Source organism: Mastacembelus armatus, chromosome 3 (genome assembly GCF_900324485.2).
Source record: "Mastacembelus armatus chromosome 3, fMasArm1.2, whole genome shotgun sequence".
Classification (NCBI taxonomy): Eukaryota; Metazoa; Chordata; class Actinopteri; order Synbranchiformes; family Mastacembelidae; genus Mastacembelus; species Mastacembelus armatus.
In genome coordinates this window covers 16,146,054-16,169,021 of record NC_046635.1, presented here as the reverse complement: position 1 = coordinate 16,169,021, position 22,968 = coordinate 16,146,054, and the positions used below count along the sequence as shown (strand labels likewise).

The following is a 22,968-nucleotide window of genomic DNA, read 5'->3' as shown; positions in this document are numbered from 1 at the left end:
ACTGTTTATGGTAAGAAAGAGACTGGGCAAAAATGGTGTGCATGGCAGAGTTCGCAGAGATGAAAACCGCTGCTGAGCAAAAAGAACATAAAGGCTTGTCTCAGTTTTGCCAGAAAACATCTTGATGATCCCCAAGACTTTTGGGAAAATACTCTGTGGATCGACGAGACAAAAGTTTAACTTTCTGGAAGGTGTGTGTCCCATTACGTCTGGCGTAAAAGTAACACCGCATTTCAGAAAAAACATCATACCAACAGTAAAATATGGTGGTGGTAGTGTGATGGTCTGGGGCTGTTTTGCTGCTTCAGGACCTGGAAGACTTGCTGTGATAAATGGAACCATGAATTCTGCTGTCTACCAAAAAATCCTGAAGGAGAATGTCCAGCCATCTGTTCGTGACCTCAAGCTGAAGCGAACTTGGGTTCTGCCGCAGGATAATGATCCAAAACACACCAGCAAGTCCATCTCTGAATGGCTGAAGAAAAACAAAATGAAGACTTTGGAGTGACCTAGTCAAAGTCCAGACCTGAATCCGATTGAGATGCTGTGGCATGACCTTAAAAAGGCGGTTCATGATCGAAAACCCTCCAATGTGGCTGAATTACAACAATTCTGCAAAGATGAGTGGGGCAACATTCCTCCACAGCCCTGCAACAAACTTATTGCAAACGCTTGATTGCATTTGTTGCTGCTAAGGGTGGCCCAACCAATTATTAGGTTTAAGGGGCAAACACTTTTTCACACAGGGCCATGTAGTTCTGGATTTTGTTTTCCCTTAATAATTAAAACCTTCTTATAAAAAATGCATGGTGTGTTTACTTGTGTTATCTTTGACTAATATTTAAATTTGTTTTATGATCTGACACATTAAAGTGTGACAAACATGCAAAAAAATAAGAAATCAGGAAGGGGGCCAACATTTTTTCACACCACTGTATTACTCTACTCACACCACCCATCTTTTTATCTCTATCTGTCCTATGTTTTTATTTTATTTTTTTTTATCTCTGTGTATTTTTAAGGTGTCATCTTTTATACCTTCCAAACCATACTATCTTGATGAATGTTGTATTTTTATGTATGTGTATTCCAGGGTGTGCCATGTGACTTGGTTACAGGAGAGGAGAGGACTTTTGTGGACTTGAATGGTCGAGCATCTGGTCATGTGGCCTGTACCATTGAGATGTGCAGTGTCTCCACATCTTGTGAGTAAAAATACACATAATACACATACAAACATTTCTGCTCAATATTATTATTTTAACAGAACTATATTGCTCTGTGGGACATTGCATTGAATTGAATAAATTCTATAACCATTGATCAAAATTATTGTTATTTTGAAATCTTGATAGTTATGTCTTTTCAAATTACTCCTACTTTAATGTCCTATCTGTTTAGCCAAACAGGAATGAATGAAATTATTACTACCTTGTTTTGGGAGGCAAGTTTTGGGTTATTGTTGTAATCACTGATGCTCAGATGTATTAAGTTGATACAATAACATTTATATATATTCCTTCATTGTGGACGAGAATGTAGTTTTTTTTGTTTGTTTGTTTGTCTGTAGATGAAGTGGCTGTAATTGATGAAATTCAAATGATCCGAGATCCTTCCAGAGGCTGGGCCTGGACCAGAGCACTGCTGGGTTGGTAATGCACTCAAAAACATACAGACATGTTGTACTTTCACCTTATGATTGGCCTAAAGCAGGGTTAGGGTTAGTTTTTCCGTTGTACCTATAACAACATCATTTATTTTGAGTGATGATGTTTTCTAACTTATGTATTTTTTTTGCATTTGTGTAGGCCTGTGTGCAGAGGAAATCCATGTGTGTGGAGAACCTGCAGCCATAGACTTTGTTAGGGAATTGTTGTACACCACCGGAGAAGAGGTTGAGGTGAGACTGCAACATGTCGTACAGTAGCCTCATGTTGTCCAGCATTTTTCTTTAACCTTTCTCTTTCTCTCCTTCCATTGTTCTGTATTTATTCAGGTCCACACCTATCAGCGTTTAACACCATTCTCTGTCCTGGATAATGCTGTGGAGTCACTAGACAACCTGAGACCAGGAGACTGTATTGTCTGCTTCAGTAAAAATGATATATACTCCATAAGCAGAAACATTGAGGCCAGAGGACTACAATGTGCTGTGATTTATGGTAGCTTGCCTCCAGGTTAGTGCGTGAGGGTCTGCTTGTGACATGAAACCTGAATGACAAATTGGTACTTCTCAGCAAGTTAGCTCAGAAGAGATTAGAAGACCTTTGTCTAACCTTCTAGGAATTCTTTTGAACAACAAAGTATCACAAAGTAGAATTCATTATACTCTTTGAAATTACCATTGTAGTTATTATTAATTTCAGCTTAAACTCACCTTTTAAGACAAAAATGCTAGTCAGAATTTGTTTACAAATTTTTATTTGTTTTTGTGCGATAGAAACTTCTATAAAGGAACTCTATAGAGTGTACTGTTGTGTTGTGTTTGAGAGAGACTAAGTTTGGCTTTTCTATGGTCTAAAGGCACCAAGCTGTCCCAGGCCAAGAAGTTCAATGATCCTGATGACCCATGCAAAATCTTGGTTGCTACAGATGCTATTGGCATGGGCCTTAACCTGTAAGTACCAACAAACATATGATATGTGAATAAACTTCAAAGCCACCGCCAGTTTTTCATTTTTTCAAATGGATAATTTTGTAAATCCATGGCATGTCCTTAGGAGGTTGGTCATTTTGTCTCATTGGTGCACAGTCCCCTGGGCATTCGCTTTTGGGTACTTTCTTGTCCTTGTGCTGATGTGGCATGTTGGTGTGCAGCTTAGCTGTCAGGTGATTGGTGGTTGGCACTGACTATAAAGTGTAGTGGGTGGTCTGCACGTGCCATGCACCATCTTGAGTGGGTGCCTGTGGTGACGCCGTCTTGTGTGCTGCTGCATGGCCACCTTGTTTGCACCGCGGTTTCTGTTTAAGTCACTTAAACACTCCGTTTTGGCGTGTGCTGCGGGTCTGAGGCTCATTACCTGAGGTAGGCCAGCTTATTGTTCTGCTGTTCTTGGGCTGTTATGCCATGGCTGATCCAGAAATTGTGGCCTGTTAACTGGTGAAACATTGGCGTGTGTGAGGCAGATGTTTTGTAGGCGTGGCTTTTCAGGACCCATTATCGTCAAACTAGGAAGTAAACATTCTGACCGTGTTGTCTCTATAGCAACTTAATTTCTGCTATAACCAAAAACAGTGCGCCGAGACATTTATTTACAAATAAAAGTATTAGGTTGATTCATTACAAAAAGCACCTGTTGTCTGACCATGTGACGAAAAAAAAAAACACAATGTGTTTTGGAATCGATGCATTGACTCTTTGATAACATTAAAAACACATCACACTGACTTCCACGTTATACCATCTGAATAGCTGGGTGAACCAGGGTCCAACTGTCATGTGTTAATCATGAAGTGAAAGTGATGGTTAAACCAAGTTAGTTACTCATGGTAACTTTATTCCGGGTAAATCAGACTGTACTAGATTTGAGACAAACTATAGATATTTTGTCTTCAAATAGCCTCACATCGCAAACCTTGTGATACACATGGTATGGGTTTAAAATTATTAGACTGGAATTAAAACAAGAATTAAGCAGTCACCTTCCATCTGCCTTTAAACCATCCTCCTGTCCTATGTAGGTATATATCAAAATATGTGAACTGATCGAAAGAAATCAGATTTAAAGCTAACAGTTTGATGTGACGGGAGATTTCAGACTAATTATAAATAAGATATTAGTCACAGTTGATATACAGTTGACTGGATCTTGTCCCAGCGTGGTCACCACAAGATAGTCTTACAACATATATCAAACTACATACAGAGATGTACATGCACACACATTCATACATAAATTATACAAGAATCTCTGCTGTAAATATACAGAACACCAGATAAACTCTAATCCCATAAGTAAAGTCCAAATGCATTAATAGCTAAAAAACTAGGTAACCCTTCCTTTTACAGTCCCCTAATTACTAAGAATTTACTTGGTAAATAAAGGGAAACTTACAGTATGTGATGGGTAACTACCATCTGTAACAAGTAGGTAAATACAGGGTAACTACAGATGAAATACTAAGAAAAACCTCCATTGTTACCCATCAAGTGCCTTTCGGTTGTAACTGGATTATGTTGGTAATAACTCAGATATATTTATACTAAGTAAAACACAACTATTTACTAGGTAGGTGAGCTGAAACTGGACTGTAAAAGAAAGTCTCATCTCAATTCAGTTTTATTTGTATAGTGCCAAATCACAATACAAATCATCTCAAGGCACTTTACAAAAACAAAAAAACCCAACAAATCCCTTATGAGCAAGCACTTGGCAACAGTGGAGAGGAAAAAACTCCCTTTAACGGAAGAAAAAGCCTCCAGCAGAACTGGGCTCAATTTGGGCAGCCATCTGCCTCAACCGGTTGGGGTGAGTGGATAGAGGAGAGAGAAAAGAACAGCAACAATAAACAACAAATAGACACTGCAGGTTGGTGGGGCCAGTAACTGCACATCAGCAGTATACAGCTCCAGGACCAGGGACACCTGCAGAAGGTACAGGGAGAGTGTGGACAGAGAGAGAGGGAGAGAGCACAAACTAGGGGAGAGAGAGAGCACACAGTTAGTGACATTCAATCGTGGAATATACATGTGACGGGAGAGGAGAGGGGGGGAGGGGAGGGTTAGGATAGTGGAGCTCAGTGCACCGATGGTCCTTGGGCAGTCTAGGCCTATAGCAGCATAACTAAGGGATGTTCAGGGTTACCTGAAGCTAGCCGTAACTATACGCTTTGTCAAAAAGGAAGGTTTTAAGTCTAGCCTTAAAAGTACAGAGAGTGTCTGCCTCCTGAACCCAGACTTGGGAGCTGGTTCCACAGGAGAGGAGCTTGATAGCTAAAGGCTCTGCCTCAGATTCTGCTTTTGGAAACTCTGGGAACCACAAGTAGACCTGCACTCTGAGAGCGAAGTGGTCTATTGGGATAATATGGTACTATGAGGTCTTTAAGGTATGAAGGAGCTTGATCATGAAGGGATTTGTATGTGAGAAGAAGAATTTTAAATTCTATTCTGTATTTTAGAGGGAGCCAATGAAGAGAAGCTAATATAGGAGAAATATGATCTCTCTTGCTAGTTCCTTTCAGGACTCTGGCTGCAGCATTCTGGATTAACTGGAGGCTTTTTATGGAGATACTGGGACATCCAGATAGTAATAAGTTACAGTAATCTAGCCTTGAGGTAACAAATGCATGGACTAGTTTTTCTATGTCATTTTGAGACAGGATGTTCCTAATTTTGGCAATGTTGCACAAGTTCTAGAGATTTGTTTTGTGTGTGAGTTAAAGGACATGTCCTGGTCAAAAATAACTCCAAGGTTTTTCACAGTAGTGCTGGAGGCCAGGACTATGCCATCTAAAGTAGGTATAATTTTAGAAAAGTTATTTCTGAGGTTTTAAGGCCCAAATACAGTAACTTCTGTTTTCTCTGAATTTAAAAGTAGAAAGTTACTGATCCTCCGGGCCTTTATGTCAGTTAGACAGGCTTGAAGTCTGGTTAACTGGTTTGTGTTAACAGGTTTCATAGATAGATACAGCTGAGTGTCATCTGCATAGCAGTGGTAATTAATAGAGTGCTTCCTAATGACATATCCTAAAGGAAGCATGTACAGGGTGAACAGAATCGGTCCTAGCACAGAACGTTGTGGAACTCCATAACCAACTTTTGTGCGTGTGGAAGGTTCATCATGGACATGAACAAACTGATATCTGTCCAATAAATAGGATTGGAACCATTTTAATGCTGTTCCTCTGATACCAGTCACATGCTCCAATCTCTGTAATAAGATGTTGTGGTCAATAGTGTTGAATGCAGCACTAAGATCTAGGAGGACAAGTATAGAAACAAGTCCATTATCTGAGGCTAAAAGAAGATCGTTGATGACTTTTAACATTGCTGTTTCTGCACTATGATGTGCTCTAAATCCTGATTGAAAATCTTAAAATAGTTCATTCGTGCGTAAGTGGTCTGATAGCTGGCTTAGCAACAGCTTTTTCAAGGATTTTAGAAATAAATGGCAGGTTGGATATTGGTCTATAATTAGCCAAGACTCCTGTATCAAGACTAGGCTTTTTGAGTAAAGGTTTGATTACTGCAGTCTTAAAGGCCTGTGGTACGTAGCCTGATGCTAGAGATAAATTTACCAAGTCTAATAAAGATGAGTTAATTATGGCAGGGCGTCTTTAAGCAGTCTAGTCGGGATAGGGTCTAAGAGACACGTTGATGATTTTGATGAAGCAACTATTGTTGGGATTGGGATTGTTGGGATTGTTCTTAGTTTCCTCTATTATTGATAAATAGTATGCAGTTTTGGCTTTACGGAGAGCTTTTTTTAATACGTTAACAGACTCTTTTTCCAGGCTAGATAAAATTCCTCTAAATTTGTGAAACGCCACATCCTTTCCAGCCTTTGTAATGCCTGCTTAAAGGTACAAATACAGTGGGTACGGAAAGTATTCAGACCCCTTTAAATTTTTCACTCTTTGTGTCATTGCAGCCATTTGCCAAAATCAAAAAAGTTCATTTTATTTCTCATTAATGTACACTCAGCACCCCATCTTGACAGAAAAAAACCAGAAATGTAGAAATTTTTGCAAATTTATTAAAAAAGAAAAACTGAAATATCACATGGTCATAAGTATTCAGACCCTTTGCAGTGACACTCATATTTAACTCACATGCTGTCCATTTCTTCTGATCCTCCTTGAGATGGTTCTGGTCCTTCATTGGAGTCCAGCTGTGTTTAATTAAACTGATTGGACTTGATTAGGAAAGGCACACACCTGTCTATATAAGACCTTACAGCTCACAGTGCATGTCAGAGCAAATGAGACTCATGAGGTCGAAGGAACTGCCCAAGGAGCTCAGAGACAGAACTGTAGCAAGGCACAGATCTGGACAAGGTTACAAAAGAATTTCTGCAGCACTCAAGGTTCCTAAGAACACAGTGGCCTCCATAATCCTCAAATGGAAAAGTTTGGGACGACCAGAACTCTTCCTAGACCTGGCCGTCCAGCCAAACTGAGCAATCGTGGGGGAAGAGCCTTGGTGAGAGAGGTAAAGAAGAACCCAAAGATCACTGTGGCTGAGCTCCAGAGATGCAGTAGGGAGATGGGAGAAAGTTCCACAAAGTCAACTATCACTGCAGCCCTCCACCAGTCGGGGCTTTATGGCAGAGTGGCCCGACGGAAGCCTCTCCTCAGTGCAAGACACATGAAAGCCCACATAGAGTTTGCCAAAAAACACATGAAGGACTCCCAGACTATGAGAAATAAGATTCTCTGGTCTGATGAGACCAAGATTGAACTTTTTGGCGTTAATTCTAAGCGGCATGTGTGGAGAAAACCAGGCACTGCTCATCACCTGCCAAATACAATCCCTACAGTGAAACATGGTGGTGGGAGCATCATGTTGTGGGGGTGTTTTTCAGCTGCAGGGACAGGACGACTGGTTGCAATTGAAGGAAAGATGAATGTGGCCAAGTACAGAGATATCCTGGAAGAAAACCTCTTCCAGAGTGCTCAGGACCTCAGACTGGGCCGAAGGTTCACCTTTCAACAGGACAATGACCCTAAGCACACAGTTAAAATAACAAAGCAGGGGCTTCGGAACAACTCTGTGACCGTTCTTGACTGGCCCAGCCAGAGCCCTGACCTAAACCCAATTGAGCATCTCTGGAGAGACCTGAAAATGGCTGTCCACCAACGTTCACCATCCAACCTGACAGAACTGGAGAGGATCTGCAAGGAAGAATGGCAGAGGATCCCCAAATCCAGGTGTGAAAAACGTGTTGCATCATTCCCAAGAAGACTCATGGCTGTACTAGCTCAAAAGGGTGCTTCTACTCAATACTGAGCACAGGGTCTGAATACTTATGCCCATGTGATATTTCAGTTTTTCTTTTTTAATAAATTTGCAAAAATTTCTACATTTCTGTTTTTTTTCTGTCAGGATGGGGTGCTGAGTGTACACTAATGAGAAATAAAATGAACTTTTTTGATTTTGGCAAATGGCTGCAATGACACAAAGAGTGAAAAATTTAAAGGGGTCTGAATAGTTTTCGTACCCACTGTACCTCGAATTGCAATAAAGCATCTTAGACTGTTGGTAAAAGCATCTGTGGACATATCTTCTAACATTTCTATATGAATAGCTCTTAATGTATGTTAGAAGCAGACCATACTTTTTGTGATGTTTTCTTCCTTCTTTCATCACAAAAGGACCAAACAAGTCCATACCACAATACATAAAAGATTCTACACATTCTGAGGGAAGATCACTCATCCTCTGGCCTTCAGCAGATCTTCTCATCCTTCTACAAGTTACACAGTTGCGAATGAAAGATGTGACCTATTTATTCCAGGTATCTCTATTTATTTCAGGTATCCAATAGCCACACGATCTGATTTCATTAATTGTGAAACCTTTACCTTGATGCTTTACACTTTCATGACAGTGTGCAATTATCAGCTTCATTACATGATGATCTTTAGGAAGGATCAGTGGATGCTTAAATGAGTGAGTGTATGATGAGTGACTTAACCTACCTCCCACCTTGATCATACCATCCTTGTCTATAAAGGCATCTAAGTGATGAAGTTTACTGTGACTTGGTAGTTGTTTTCCTTGACTCAGCACATCGATCTCTTTCTGACACGTTTGCCTTTGTACTCCTTTTAGAATCAAACATTTAGCATTCACTTAATGAAGCCGGTACATTTGTTTTATCCTTCTTAATCCATCTCTGAAGTCGTGCTTTGATAGTTTTAGACCAAGCCGAGAACTTGGACAAATAGTCTACAAGATCTTTACTTTCTGCTGCCTTTGTTTGTAATGTCTGAATTTTCTTTACTTCTGTGACTCCTACTGGGAGATTTGGCAGAACATCTGAGGTTGTTATTTCCTTTTCCCACAAGAATGATGGACCAGAGAACCAGTTAGGTGAGAGCAGCTCATTTATTGTACTCCCTCTAGAAGCATTGTCTGCTGGATTCTCATCCGTAGAGACATACAACCCCATACTTGTTTAGGCCCTTCTGCCCTTGAAAGACTTTTCCAGGAATTTTGGGCACTTATGAAGGTGATGAAATTAAGTATTAATTTGTAATTGTTACTCTGAATCAGAGAATCTTCTCTCTTTATGTCCAAACCTGATGTGGCCTTTTTCCCTAAATTTGTAATTTTCTCAGGGCTCCACATCCCTGGGTGGCGTTGTTCGTTCAAATTTAGCTATTCCTAATACCGTGCTCCTGCTACACTAGCACACTGAAGAGAAAATTGTCCGTTGTCTGTCCTCAGTCATGTCATCTCCCACATATATGGCATTTCTCCCTTATTTTCTTAACCTAAAGAGCGTGAAGACGAAAATTGTCATCATGGCTTCATGGCCTGAGGATAACGACACTTGATCTCTCGAATGCAACTTAGTGATGCCCTGCATTCTTGCTGCATGGGGTGCCTGGGGTGCCTGGGGGCCAAGCACACTGTCCTGGCGCTATTATCTAATGCCACTTTTCCATTATACAGTTTTAGCACTACTCAACTTAGTTTTGGTAATTTTCCATTACGTTTGAATACCACCTCAACATGTGCGGGGTCGTCATAGCAGGGTGGCGCAAAACTGCCATGACGTCCATGATATGCAATACAAACACACACACAGACACCTCCTCATAGGACCATGGTGTTGTTTTGTGAGTAGCTTTAGCCATTTGCCTTGCTAAAGACTTGAAAAATGGAAACACAACTACAGGCAGTTTTTAAAAATGGCAGGTTTTTGAGTCTTATGCCAGACGCTTTGGAGGTCATGCTTATCACACTTCCAGTGAGGTCAGTCCCTGGGCAATCAGGGGTCCGCAGTCTGTTGACGTGACATTTTAGTATCAGCTCAGCTCGCTTCGAACCTTGAGAAGGAAATAAAAAGTACCAGATACTATCCCCTATTGGAAACCCCAAAAACCAAGTTGAGTACAGTCGAGTAGTGCTAGTGGAAAAGCCCCCTGTGCTCCTTCTCAAAGTGACTCTCCACAGGACTTTTTCACTGTCACCACTAAGAAGTGCTGGCAGACTGGGAAGGGGCATGCATGCTGATTTTAAGTATGTATTTCTTTATAGATGTGTACATCTCCCGGAAATCCAAAATGGCAGTGGTGAGCTTCGCTTATATGTTGACAGATTGTAGATAAACCAAAGAATTCTACTATTTATTGTACAAAACAAGGGTCCTCTCTTCCCTTTGGATGTGCTACCTCTGAGACCAGTCTGGCTTGGGCTCTTCCCACGTGATTGATCATGACAGAATCATTGATGCCACTGAAATCAGTCTGACATGACCAGTCAAACTGGTGTTTTCATAGCTCTCCTTCCTGACATGATCAAATCTAGGGTTGACACATGTTGGTAGAAATCCACTTCGTCTTCCTGCCTCTCGCCCTTTTTTTGTTGCTTGTATACAAATAGAAATCATGTGTGAGAACCTATATTTTATGTGTGACATCATTGTATTTGCATGTGGAGATATGAGCTGATTCTGATGCCACATGCAAGCATTTTCTCCACTCACTGATGGTTATATTAGTGTGTTTCTGTTTGTCTGGGTTGTTGTTTACCGAGACTAGCTATTACTGTTTGCTTCTCTCGCTCTTGCCTGGTGTTTGGAGTTTAGGTAATGCTGTAGTTGTAGGTTATATCCCTGGCTTTCTTAGAGTTTACTGGGCTCAGTAGGGTGCAGATAATTTCCTGCTATTGCTTTGACCCATAAGCGAATGCCCAGAGGGTTGCACACCAGTGAGAAAGATGTTAACCAGAGATTCTAGATTGTGGGCTCCACTGGTTCCCTGAGCAATACGTGACCAACATCTGCTCAGATCACATCTATCCATTTACCTGTATGCCTTCCACTCTGGTTCCAGGAATATAAAACGGATCATCTTCAACAGCCTTGTAAAACCTAATGTCAATGAAAAGGGAGAAAAACAGATGGAGACTATCAGCACGTCACAGGCTCTGCAGATAGCTGGCCGTGCAGGCAGGTCTGTCCCATTTTTACTTACAGTACATTATTCTCTTTCTGGGGGTTAAAGGCAGGAGAGACAATACAGTTATTCTGGATTGTTTGAACCTGTCTCCTCTATCATCTCTCACAGATTTTCATCAAAGTTTAAAGAAGGGGAAGTTACTACCATGCACCAAGATGACCTGCCTGTCCTGAAAGAAATACTCAGCCAGTCAGTAGATCCTATAGAGGTGATCATTTACACACAGACATAGGCATACACTCAAACGACATTCGTCAGTAAGCACTGAAATCCCAGCTTCATAGTGCATCCCATCAGCTTTATAGTGTGCAAACACACATATATGTTGACAGTATGGTGTGCAATTATGTTTTTCTACCATCAATCTCTTTGTCTCAGATGGCAGGTCTCCATCCTACTGCAGAGCAGATAGAGATGTTTGCCTATCATCTACCTGATGCTACACTGTCCAACCTTGTTGTGAGTATAGCCACATATTCTGTTATTCTATACACATTAGAATTAGAGTTACAATTTCTTTTTTCTTTTCTTTATTTGTCATTGAACATGTACAATGAAATTTAAGCAAACCTCAACAGTGCAAGATCAGTGACAGATCAGGATAAATATCTTTAAAAATATTTTAAAATATGAGCCTATATCAGGGGTGTCCAACTCCACTCCTCGAGGTCCACTGTCCTGCTTGTTTTTCAACTGTCCCTGCCCTACCCACTGCTGATTACTTGGATCAGGTGTGTTCAGCCAATCAGAAACTGCAAGGGCAGGGATAGTTGGAAAAGAAGCATGACAGTGGACCTCGAGGACTGAAGTTAGAGACCCCTGGCCTATATAATAGTAAAAGAAAATTAGGATGCAAGAGCATGTGTAAAAACATACAGATGTCTACATTCATTTTTGAAAAAACTGTTCAGATCCATGCTTAGTCCATGTTTATTTATGCCACAGCATGGACTTAGTCAAAGACTGAGAGCCCAGCTGGTTCTGTTAAAGCAATCTGCAGCTGCTGAGAGCCTCTATCAGGCCAGGTTTTAACAGTTTTGGTGGTGGTAAGAGCAGTTCCTGAGGGGCGTGTATGTTTGGATTAAGAGCAGGGACATGTGGTCATTCTGACCCAGGTGTGGAAGTGGTCTAGTCCTGTAGGCCCACTTGATATTAGCGTAGATCTTATCCGGTGTGTTATCTCCTATGATAGCACACAACATGCTGGTGGAATTTAGGGAGCACTGCTTTTAAATCTGCGTGTTTGAAGTACACAGCTATTATATGCAACAGGATATATACTCTGCTGTAAACTAATACTGCTATGCAAATGTCAGAGAGTTGAGTCAGCTTTGGCATCCGGTGGAATGTACATGGCAGTTATCATGACCACAGTAAATTCCTTGGGAAGGCAAATAGTCCCGCGTTTAAGAGTCAAATACCAGTGACAGGCTATAGTCGCTATGTTAGTGCACAGATTGTTATGGACGTACACACATGATCCCTTTCCTCTGCTCTTACCGGATTTGCTGGTCCTGTCCTGACGCTGTGCCATGTAGCCTCTGTTATATTGAGTTCTGCCTGCCTGATGCGATCTGCATAACCCACGCTGGAGTGCCTTCACCTACTGACTTCCACTGACTCCTTCAGTTTGATTTGTGCAAAGTGCTAGGGATGGATGCAGGACAGATCGTAGCTATGATATGAGACTGGATATTAATTAATTAAATGTATGAAATTAAGCCTTGACCAAACACCTTGAATTAGATTATTTCATAAGTCAGCTCTGCCAAGATCTATTCAATTCAATTTTCAATTCAATTTATTTGTATGGCGCCAAATCACAATACAAATGGTGAATAAAAACAAATATAAATAATTGGTAAATAAAGGGAAACTTACAGTATGTGATGGGTAACTAACATCTGTAACAAGTAGGTAAATACAGGGTAACTACAGATGAAATACTAGGAAAAACCTCCATTGTTACCCATCAAGTGCCTTTCGGTTGTAACTGGATTATGTTGGTAATAACTCAGATATATTTATACTAAGTAAAACACAACTATTTACTAGGTAGGTGAGCTGAAACTGGACTGTAAAAGAAAGTTTCATCTCAATTCAATTTTATTTGTATAGTGCCAAATCACAATACAAATCATCTCAAGGCACTTTACAAAAAAAAAAAAAAACCCAACAAATCCCTTATGAGCAAGCACTTGCCAACAGTGGAGAGGAAAAACTCTCTTTAACAGAAGAAAAAGCCTCCAGCAGAACCGGGCTCAGTTTGGGTGGCCATCTGCCTCGACCGGTTGGGGTGAGTGGATAGAGGAGAGAGAAAAGAACAGCAATAATAAACAACAAATAGACACTGCAGGTTGATGGAGCCAGTAACTGCACATCAGCGATATACCAGGACCAGGGACACCTGCGGAGAGAGAGGGAGAGAACACAAACTAGGAGAGAGAGAGAGCACAAAGGTAGTGACATTCAGTGGTGGAATATACATGTGAGGGGGGGAGGAGAGGAAGAGAGGAGAAGGGAAGGGTGGGGAGGGTTAGGGTAGGGGAACTCAGTGCACCGATGGTCCTTTGGCAGTCTAGGCCTAGCTCAGTGCACCAATGGTCCTTGGGCAGTCTAGGCGTATAGCAGCATAACTAAGGGATGAAGCCAGCCCTTTGTCAAAAAGGAAGGTTTTAAGTTCCACAGGAGAGGAACTTGGCAGCTAAAGGCTCTGCCTCAGATTCTGCTTTTGGAAACTCTGGGAACCACCAGTAGACCACTCTGAGAACGAAGTGCTGTATTAGGATGAGGAGGGGATGATGCAAATGCGCTGCCCCGAGGATAAATTTAATCACTATCACATGTGTTATCGGACCTGCTATGGCTAGGGATCATTGTTCCACATGGACTGTAATCACTGTCACGCAACACATTTCAGTGTCAAAAGTTGCCGCTATGGCAGAGTGAAACCGTCCAAAAAGGCAGAAAATGTCCAAAGTTTGGGACCATTTCAAACTTAAAAAAGATGACAACAAGGTACAATGCATGTATTGTAAAGTAGAACTGGTGTACCACAACAGCACTTTGTCAGTGCTTCAACATCTGAACAGAAAGCACCCAGTTGTGAACCAGACTGGCTCACCCAAGGGAGCTGACACAAGGTAATGTCATTTTAAGGTAACCTGTCGTTTACAAAATAGTGTTATTTTTTTGCGTATTTTATTTGATTACTCAAGTAATTGCTGAAATACTCGACTCCAAAGATGATCGATAGGTGTAGCACTAGAAATAAAGGACATCTAGGTCAAAAGTAACTAATAAGGTTTTTCACAGTGCTGCTAGAGGCCAAAGCTATGCCATCTAAAGTAGCTACAGTGTGTTGGCCACCTTCCTGATTTCTTTTTTTTTTTTTTGCATGTTTAAACTTTGCTTCAGATCATCAAACAAATTTAAATATTAGTCAAAGATAACACAAGTAAACACGTCATGCAGTTTTTAAATGAAGGTTTTTATTATTAAGGGAAAACAAAATCCTAAACTACATGGCCCTGTGTGAAAAAGTGTTTGCCCCGTAAACTAGTGGTGGGCAAGTGAAGCCTCATGAAGCACTGAGGCTTTCCTGACAATTGTGCCAAAAAAGATTCAAAGCTTCGAGGCTTCAGTGACAGTGACATCTGGTGGACAACTGAAAACCTAGCAACCTCTAAAGAGCACGACTGAAGCACTGGCACTGTTTCAATCCCATGACAGCAATAAAATTTCAGACCTCTTGAGATCAAAATGATCCCAAACTTTAGAACGTTGCTTATTGGTGGGACTCGCCATGAAACTTGCCAAAATACTCTCACTCTCCAAATCTCTATCTCCTCACAACCCCATTTTGAAGCATAATGATGCATCTTATATAGCTGGTATGGCACCAAACCACTCAAATCTGCCAAAACTGTCAAGCTGTCATTGGCTCAGAATGCATTGAAACGCCATGAGCCAATGACACACACTGAAAGACTATAAGCCAATGAAAAGCTTTGAAACATTTTGAAGCAATGAAGCGCGAAGCGAAACAGCGTTGACGTTCAAAGCTTCGAACGTCAGTCACGTGACACTGGTGTTTTGATACAAGCTCCGACACAGCGTTTCGAATCACTCCGCTTCAGGAAGAGTGACACAAGCTTCAAAGCCTCGGTATCATTTGCCCATCACTACCGTAAACCTAATAATTGATTGGGCCACCCTTATCAGCAACAAATGCAATCAAGCGTTTGCAATAACTTGCAATGAGGCTGTTACAGCGCTGTGGAGGAATTTTGGTCCACTCATCTTTGCAGAATTATTGTAATTCAGCCACACTGGAGGGTTTTTGAGCATGAACCGCCTTTTTAAGGCCATGCCACAGCATCTCAATCGGATTCAGGTCAGGACTTTGACTAGGTCACTCCAAAGTCTTCATTTTGTTTTTCTTCAGCCATTCAGAGATGGACTTGCTGGTGTTTTTTGGATCATTATCCTGCTGCAGAACCCAAGTTCGCTTCAGCTTGATGTCACGAACAGATGGCTGGACATTCTCCTTCAGGATTTTTTGGTAGACAGCAGAATTCATGGTTCCATTTATCACAGCAAGTCTTCCAGGTCCTGAAGCAGCAAAACAGCCCCAGACCATCACACTACCACCACCATATTTTACTGTTGGTATGATGTTCTTTTTCTGAAATGTGGTGTTACTTTTACGCCAGACTTAATGGGACACACACCTTCCAGAAAGTTAAACTTTTGTCTCGTCAATCCACAGAGTATTTTCCCAAAAGTCTTGGGGATCATCAAGATGTTTTCTGGCAAAACTGAGACAAGCCTTTATGTTCTTTTTGCTCAGCAGCGGTTTTCGTCTTGGAACTCTGCCATGCAGACCATTTTTGCCCAGTCTCTTTCTTATCATAAATAGTGACCTTAACTGAGGCAAGTGAGGCCTGCAGTTCTTTGGATGTTGTTGTAGGGTCTTTTGTGACCTCTTGGATGAGTCATCGCTGCGCTCTTGGGGTATTGCAAACAGGTATGGCAGTGATCAGACCTGGGTGTGGCTAAAAAAACCTTCATTTAAAAACTGCATGATGTGTTTACTTGTTATCTTTGACTAATATTTAAATTTGTTTGATTATTTGAGACATTTAAGTGTGATAAACATGCAAAAAAATAAGAAATCAGGAAGGAGGCCAACACTTTTTCACACCACTGTATGTTGTTGGATAAGCAGTTTCTGAGGTTTTTTTATACAGTAACTTTTGTTTTTTGTTTTTTTTTTTTTTAATTTAAAAGTAAAAAGTTACTGGTTATGTGGGCCTTTACACCCTTTAGACATGTTTGGTGTCTAATTAACTGGTTTGTTTCATAGACGGATACAGCTGAGTGTCATCTGCATAGCAATGGTAATTAATGCAGTGCTTCTTAACAACATTGCCTCTGGTACGCATGTATAAGATGAAGACATGAACATGAACAAATTGCAACATCTTATACATAAGATTAAAATCACTTTGGTGCTGTCTCTTTAATCCCAGTCACATGTTCCAGTCTGTATAATAATATGCTTTGGTTGATGGTGACAAATGCAACACTGAGATCTAAGAGGACAAGTACAGAGATGAGCCCAGGCGAAGAGAAGACTGTTGGTGACTAGTAATAGTGCTCTTTCTGTATTGTGTGTTCTAAATCATGATTGAAAATGTTCAAATAGTTAATTCCTGTGTAAGTGGTGACATAGCTAGTTAGCAGCAACTTTTTAAAGGATTTTAGGGGAAGAGACATGATGACTTAGATGAAGCAACTGTTCAAAGAGATCTATGGTAAAGAAGCAGTCTTGCAGATGACTCAAGCTTTTGTAGTACAAGCTTCATCTTTGGCAGCTACAGCTAGCTTCCTTTGATTCACTACCTTCTTTTTCAGAGGTTATACAGTATCAAGTGTTTAATGCAGTGAGGCTATAGCACTGTCATGATAATCATCTTGGTAGGGAGGTACGATTGAGGTGGTTGCACTCTACTGTGTTGACACATGGCATAGAATTTAATAATGGAATTGTACAAAACACCACTAAACCAGACTGTTCTGTGTTCCTGTTTGGAATTTGGGACATTAGCATCGCCAGCACACTAGATGGCAGCAGAGTGATTGCGAGGCGAAGTGAGTGAGCGAGCGAGCAAGGAGAGAGAGAGACGTGCTTCCACCGCGAACGGGCAGAGAGTAGCTCACCGAAGCAAGTTAGCTGCAAGTAGTTAGATAGTTTGGCGGGGGTTGTAGCTAGGCCAAAGTGGTGGTGTGTCTCATACTGTGTGCTTATGGAAATGTAAGTAGGCCTACACCTGTTCCATGCAGCAGTAAAAGTGCTCGTTTGAGTTAACAATGAAGTTGTTAGATTATATTTTTCTGGAACTAGGCTAATGCTAACTATGCAGTGTAGTGCTGTTTATTAGTCACTGTTTTGTACTGTTAGTGTATACGGAGGGGGTAGTGTTTGAGCTAAGGGAGGCTAGTATGTAGCTTTATCCAATACCTGCTATTACACGCTCTTTGTTTAAGCATGGTAACAGTGTATATTGCTGTTCTATAGCAGTTGGTTAATTGCAAAGCATTATAATCTTACTTCTTGTAATTAGTCAGCAGTAATGAGATCACACTGTTGTATTAGAGGTGTCGTCATACGACTGTAGACTACTGTTATATTCATTGCATATTTTTCTGTGTTTCAGAAAACCACACACATATGCCTTTCACCCATATTATTCCTATTCTGAATTGTAAACAATTTACCGAGATTAAATGAACAGTGACTGGAAGTGACTAAGTCTTTATTTACAACCCTCAACCAAGTAGTGTGACAGTACCAGTTCTGATCGGACAGGCCTGTCTTGATTCAACCATTCCGCACCAGTCCAGAGTTTAGAAAGAAGCTATCTTACATGGTCCTTCGAGCCGGATAGTGGATTACTATGGCAATGTCACACCAAGAGCACACAGACCTAGGAGATAATAAGCAGACTTCAATTCAATTCAATTTTATTTGTATAGCGCCAATTCAATTCAATTCAATTCAATTCAATTCAATTCAATTTTATTTGTATAGCGCCAAATCACAATACAAATCATCTCAAGGCACTTTACAAAAACTAAAACTAAAAACCCAACAATTCCCTTATGAGCAAGCACTTGGCGACAGTGGAGAGGAAAAAACTCCCTTTAACGGAAGAAAAAAACCTCCAGCAGAACCGGGCTCAGTTTGGGCGGCCATCTGCCTCGACCGGTTGGGGTGAGTGGATAGAGCAGAGAGAAAAGAACAGCAACAATAAACAACAAATAGACACTGCAAGTTGGTGGGGCCAGTAACTGCACATCAGCGATAAACAGCTCCAGGACCAGGGACACCTGCAGAAGGTACAGAGAGAGAGAGAGAGAGAGAGAGAGAGGGAGGGAGAGAGCACAAACTAGGGGAGAGAGAGAGCACAAGGTTAGTAACATTCAATGGTGGAATATACATGAGGTCGGAGAGAAGGGGGAGGGGGGGGCGGGTAGGGTAGGGGAGCTCAGTGCACCAATGGTCCTTGGGCAGTCTAGGCCTATAGCAGCATAACTAACTAAGGGATGGTTCAGGGTTGCCTGAAGCCAGCCCTAACTATATGCTTTGTCAAAGAGGAAGGTTTTAAGTCTAGCCTTAAAAGTACAGAGAGTGTCTGCCTCCTGAACCCAGGCTGAGAGCTGGTTCCACAGGAGAGGAGCTTGATAGCTAAAGGCTCTGCCTCCCATTCTGCTTTTGAGAACTCTGGGAACCACAAGTAGGCCTGCACTCTGAGAGCGAAGTGGTCTATTGGGATAATATGGTACTATGAGGTCTTTAAGGTATGAAGGAGCTTGATTATGAAGGGATTTGTATGTGAGAAGAAGGATTTTAAATTCTATTCTATATTTTACAGGGAGCCAATGAAGAGAAGCCAATATAGGAGAAATATGATCTCTCTTGCTAGTTCCTGTCAGGACTCTGGCTGCGGCATTCTGGATTAATTGGAGGCTTTTTATTAAGATATTAGGACATCCAGATAGTAATGAGTTACAGTAATCTAGCCTTGAGGAAACAAACGCATGGACTAGTTTTTCTGCATCATTTTGAGACAGGATGTTCCTAATTTTGGAAATGTTGCGCAGGTGAAAGAATGCAGTTCTAGAAATTTGTTTTATGTGTGAGTTAAAGGACATGTCCTGGTCAAAAATAACTCCAAGGTTTTTTACAGTAGTGCTGGAGGCCAGGGCTATGCCATCTAGAGTAGCTATAATTTTAGAAAAGTTATTTCTGAGATTTTTAGGCCCAAATATAATGACTTCTGTTTTCTCCGAGTTTAAAAGTAAAAAGTTACTGGTCATCCAAGCCTTTATGTCAGTTAGACAGGCTTGAAGTCTGGTTAACTGGTTTGTGTTAACAGGTTTAATAGATAGATATAACTGAGTGTCATCCGCATAGCAGTGGTAATTAATAGAGTGCTTCCTAATGATATATCCTAAAGGAAGCATGTACAGGGTGAACAGAATCGGTCCTAGCACAGAACCTTGTGGAACTCCATAACTAACTTTTGTTCGTGTGGAAGGTTCATCATGGACATGAACAAACTGGAATCTGTCCGATAAATAGGATTGGAACCACTTTAACGCTGTTCCTCTGATACCAATCACATGCTCCAGTCTCTGTAATAAGATGTTGTGGTCAATGGTGTCGAATGCTGCACTAAGGTCTAGGAGGACAAGTATCGAAACAAGTCCATTATCTGAGGCTAAGAGAAGATCGTTGGTAACTTTCAACAGTGCTGTTTCTGTACTATGATGTGCTCTAAATCCTGATTGGAAATCTTCAAATAGTTCATTCCTGTGTAAGTGGTCTGATAGCTGCTTAGCAACAGCTTTTTCTAGGATTTTAGAAATAAATGGCAGGTTGGATATTGGTCTATAATTAGCCAAGACACCTGGATCAAGACTAGGCTTTTTGAGTAAAGGTTTGATTACTGCAGTCTTAAAGGCCTGTGGTACGTAGCCTGATACTAGAGATAAATTTACCAAGTCCAATAAAGATGAGTTCATTAATGGCAGGGTGCCTTTAAGCAGTCTAGTCGGGATGGGGTCCAAGAGACACGTTGATGATTTCGATGAAGCAACTACTGATGTAAATTCAGAGAGATCTATAGGAGAGAAGCAGTCTAAACATAACTGAGGTCCTACAGATGATTCAAGAGCTACTGTAGTAAAAGATTCATTTATTGCAGGTATAGGAAGCATCTGCTGAATTTTATCTCTAATAGTTGTGATTTTATTTGTAAAGAAACTCATAAATTCATCACTGCTGAGAGCTAAGGGAACACTGGGCTCAACGGAGCTGTGACTTTTTGTCAGCCTGGCTACAGTGCTGAAAAGAAACCTGGGATTGTTCTTATTTTCCTCTATTAGTGATGAATAGTATGCAGTTCTGGCTTTACGGAGAGCTTTTTTATATGTTAGTAGACTGTTTTTCCAGGCTAGAAAAATTTCAAATCACAATACAAATCACAATACAAATCATCTCAAGGCACTTTACAAAAACTAAAACTAAAAACCCAACAAATCCCTTATGAGCAAGCACTTGGCGACAGTGAAGAGGAAAAAACTCTCTTTAATGGAAGTAAAAACCTCCAGCAGAACCGGGCTCAGTTTGGGTGGCCATCTGCCTCCTGGTTGGGGTGAGTGGATAGAGGAGAGAGAAAAGAACAGCAACAATAAACAACTAATAGACACTGCAGGTTGGTGGGGCCAGTAACTGCACATCAGTGATATACAGCTCCAGGACCAGGGACACCTGCAGAAGATACAGAGAGAGAGGGAGAGAGCACAAACTAGGAACCACAAGTAGACCTGCACTCTGAGAGCGAAGTGGTCTATTGGGATAATATGGTACTATGAGGTCTTTAACCCTCTGGGGTCTGAGGGGGTTTTGGAGGCCTGGACATATTTTGACATGTCCTGACATTTGTGCTTTTTTCAGTGTCTTTTAAACATATCAACGTCTAATAACACTGTAATCAGCACAAAATGGGCTAAAATAATATGTGAGCAGCAAGTTTAACAGAGACAGAAAAGGCCGAGAGCGCACCCTGTCAGCTTTCTTTATTTAAAAAAAGCACAACATTCTCTTTTATGATTATTATGATGGTATATAACTAAAAGTAGACCCTTTACAGATTTGAATGATATATTTCTTTTATCTGTACGATCAGAATTGATGGAGTAATTTAAGTTTGTTTCGGTGTTATCAGGAAAAGATGCATCAAAACGCGCCGGCGCGTGCGTCGACCCCAGTGGGTTAAGGTATGAAGGAGCTTGATTATGAAGGGATTTGTATGTGCACACGTAGATTATGATCTCGCCAGACCTGGCTCTCTGAGGCAGTTGTCACAACCAGTTAGTCCCAACCAAAGGGAAAAGGATAGAGAACTGGAGCACACAGAGTATACATCCAGATCTAACTTACCACTTAGTCAAGCATCAGATCATGGGTTCAGGATTGTTGACTGCTGGGAGAACGGACAAGACACTGGGAATGGGACAAGACAGCACACTGACCTGCTCCCAGCATATCAGGAAATGCTAGAGGGGACTGCTGCACTTCGCAGAGAGTTAAGGCAACTCAAGATGGATTTAAAGGGCTCTCCCTCTTATTCACGCGAGTCAGAGGAAGTTCAACTGTGCATCTTCAGAAAGAGAATGATTCCCACCCCAACCCTACACAAGAACAACACATGCCCGCTCACCAGAACATGTTCACCCACAGAACACATATTCTGAACCAAGAAGACCTGCTGTCCATTACACATCACTCCACTATTCAACCTCTAGACCTCCCTCACCTTACAGATCCACGTCACCACACATAGATGATTATGCAAGTGCAGGGCATCACAGGCGAAGTTACCATGAGCAGGGTGACACTGAACAATCCTGCTATCACTCAGACGGATCACGGCACATGGATACACTCACTCAAGAGAGGACTTATAGAGGACCGACGCCCACCATCCCTCATATCACCTCATCAAACCCACGGGAATTTGCTCGGCTGAGAATAGCCCTGGAGAACCTCCTACCCAGTGATGCAACAGAGAGGTTTAAGTTTCAGATTCTGCAAGACCACCTTAGATTTGAAGAAGCCTTACTGGTGGCTGACTCTTACAGTAACTCCAGGTACCCTTTCACAGACACTATGGCAGCCCTCACCAAGATGTATGGTCAGCCTCATATATTAGCTCTCCAGCACATCGCTCATCTGATGGATGGTCTGAACGTCCACACTGATGATATCAAGGCATTTCACATGTTTGCACTTTGTGTATGATCCCTGGTGAGCATGCTGGAGCAGCTCGGGAGCAAAGGCAGAGTCGAGTTGGAGTGTGGATCTCAGGTGGACAGGCTGCTCCGCAAGCTACTTCATGACTTCAGATCCAGCTTCAGGAAATATATCCACCCCCTGCACGTCTCCATCCCCTCTTTACTGGACTTTTCTGAATGGTTGGAGTACAATCTAAATGTGCAAGAGGACATTTATCCCAGTTATCCCAAACAAGACCCAGTTAAAAGGAAAGATAAATACAGAGATACTACGGCAACAAAGAGCACCTTAGTTTTCATGGGCACAGAGAACCCCCCAGAACCTAGAGCTCCAGAGGTGCAAGCTCAACAAACCCACAACAAGAAGGGGAAGTCAAATATGTATTGCCCTTATTGTGATAACACTTTGCACCTCCTGAATTACTGTGCCAACTTCAAGCAGCTGAGTCGAGAACAAAAGGTGAACTGGAT

At 41.4% G+C, this 22,968-nt stretch overlaps 1 protein-coding gene across 3 annotated transcripts in view; it reads left to right on the top strand.

The window, feature by feature from the left end:
• supv3l1 (SUV3-like helicase) overlaps positions 1 to 22,968 on the top strand; it is a 65,079-nt gene that overhangs the window by 5,624 nt on the left and 36,487 nt on the right. For 2 of the 3 annotated variants that reach the window (XM_026294053.1, XM_026294055.2), the window contains exons 6-13: positions 1,094 to 1,205; positions 1,571 to 1,648; positions 1,809 to 1,900; positions 1,997 to 2,177; positions 2,524 to 2,617; positions 11,005 to 11,124; positions 11,239 to 11,338; positions 11,509 to 11,589. In XM_026294053.1, coding sequence (XP_026149838.1) covers positions 1,094 to 1,205; positions 1,571 to 1,648; positions 1,809 to 1,900; positions 1,997 to 2,177; positions 2,524 to 2,617; positions 11,005 to 11,124; positions 11,239 to 11,338; positions 11,509 to 11,589 — 858 coding nt within the window. The remainder of the gene's footprint in view (positions 1 to 1,093; positions 1,206 to 1,570; positions 1,649 to 1,808; positions 1,901 to 1,996; positions 2,178 to 2,523; positions 2,618 to 11,004; positions 11,125 to 11,238; positions 11,339 to 11,508; positions 11,590 to 22,968) is intronic. The other variant, XM_026294054.1, reaches the window with a different exon arrangement.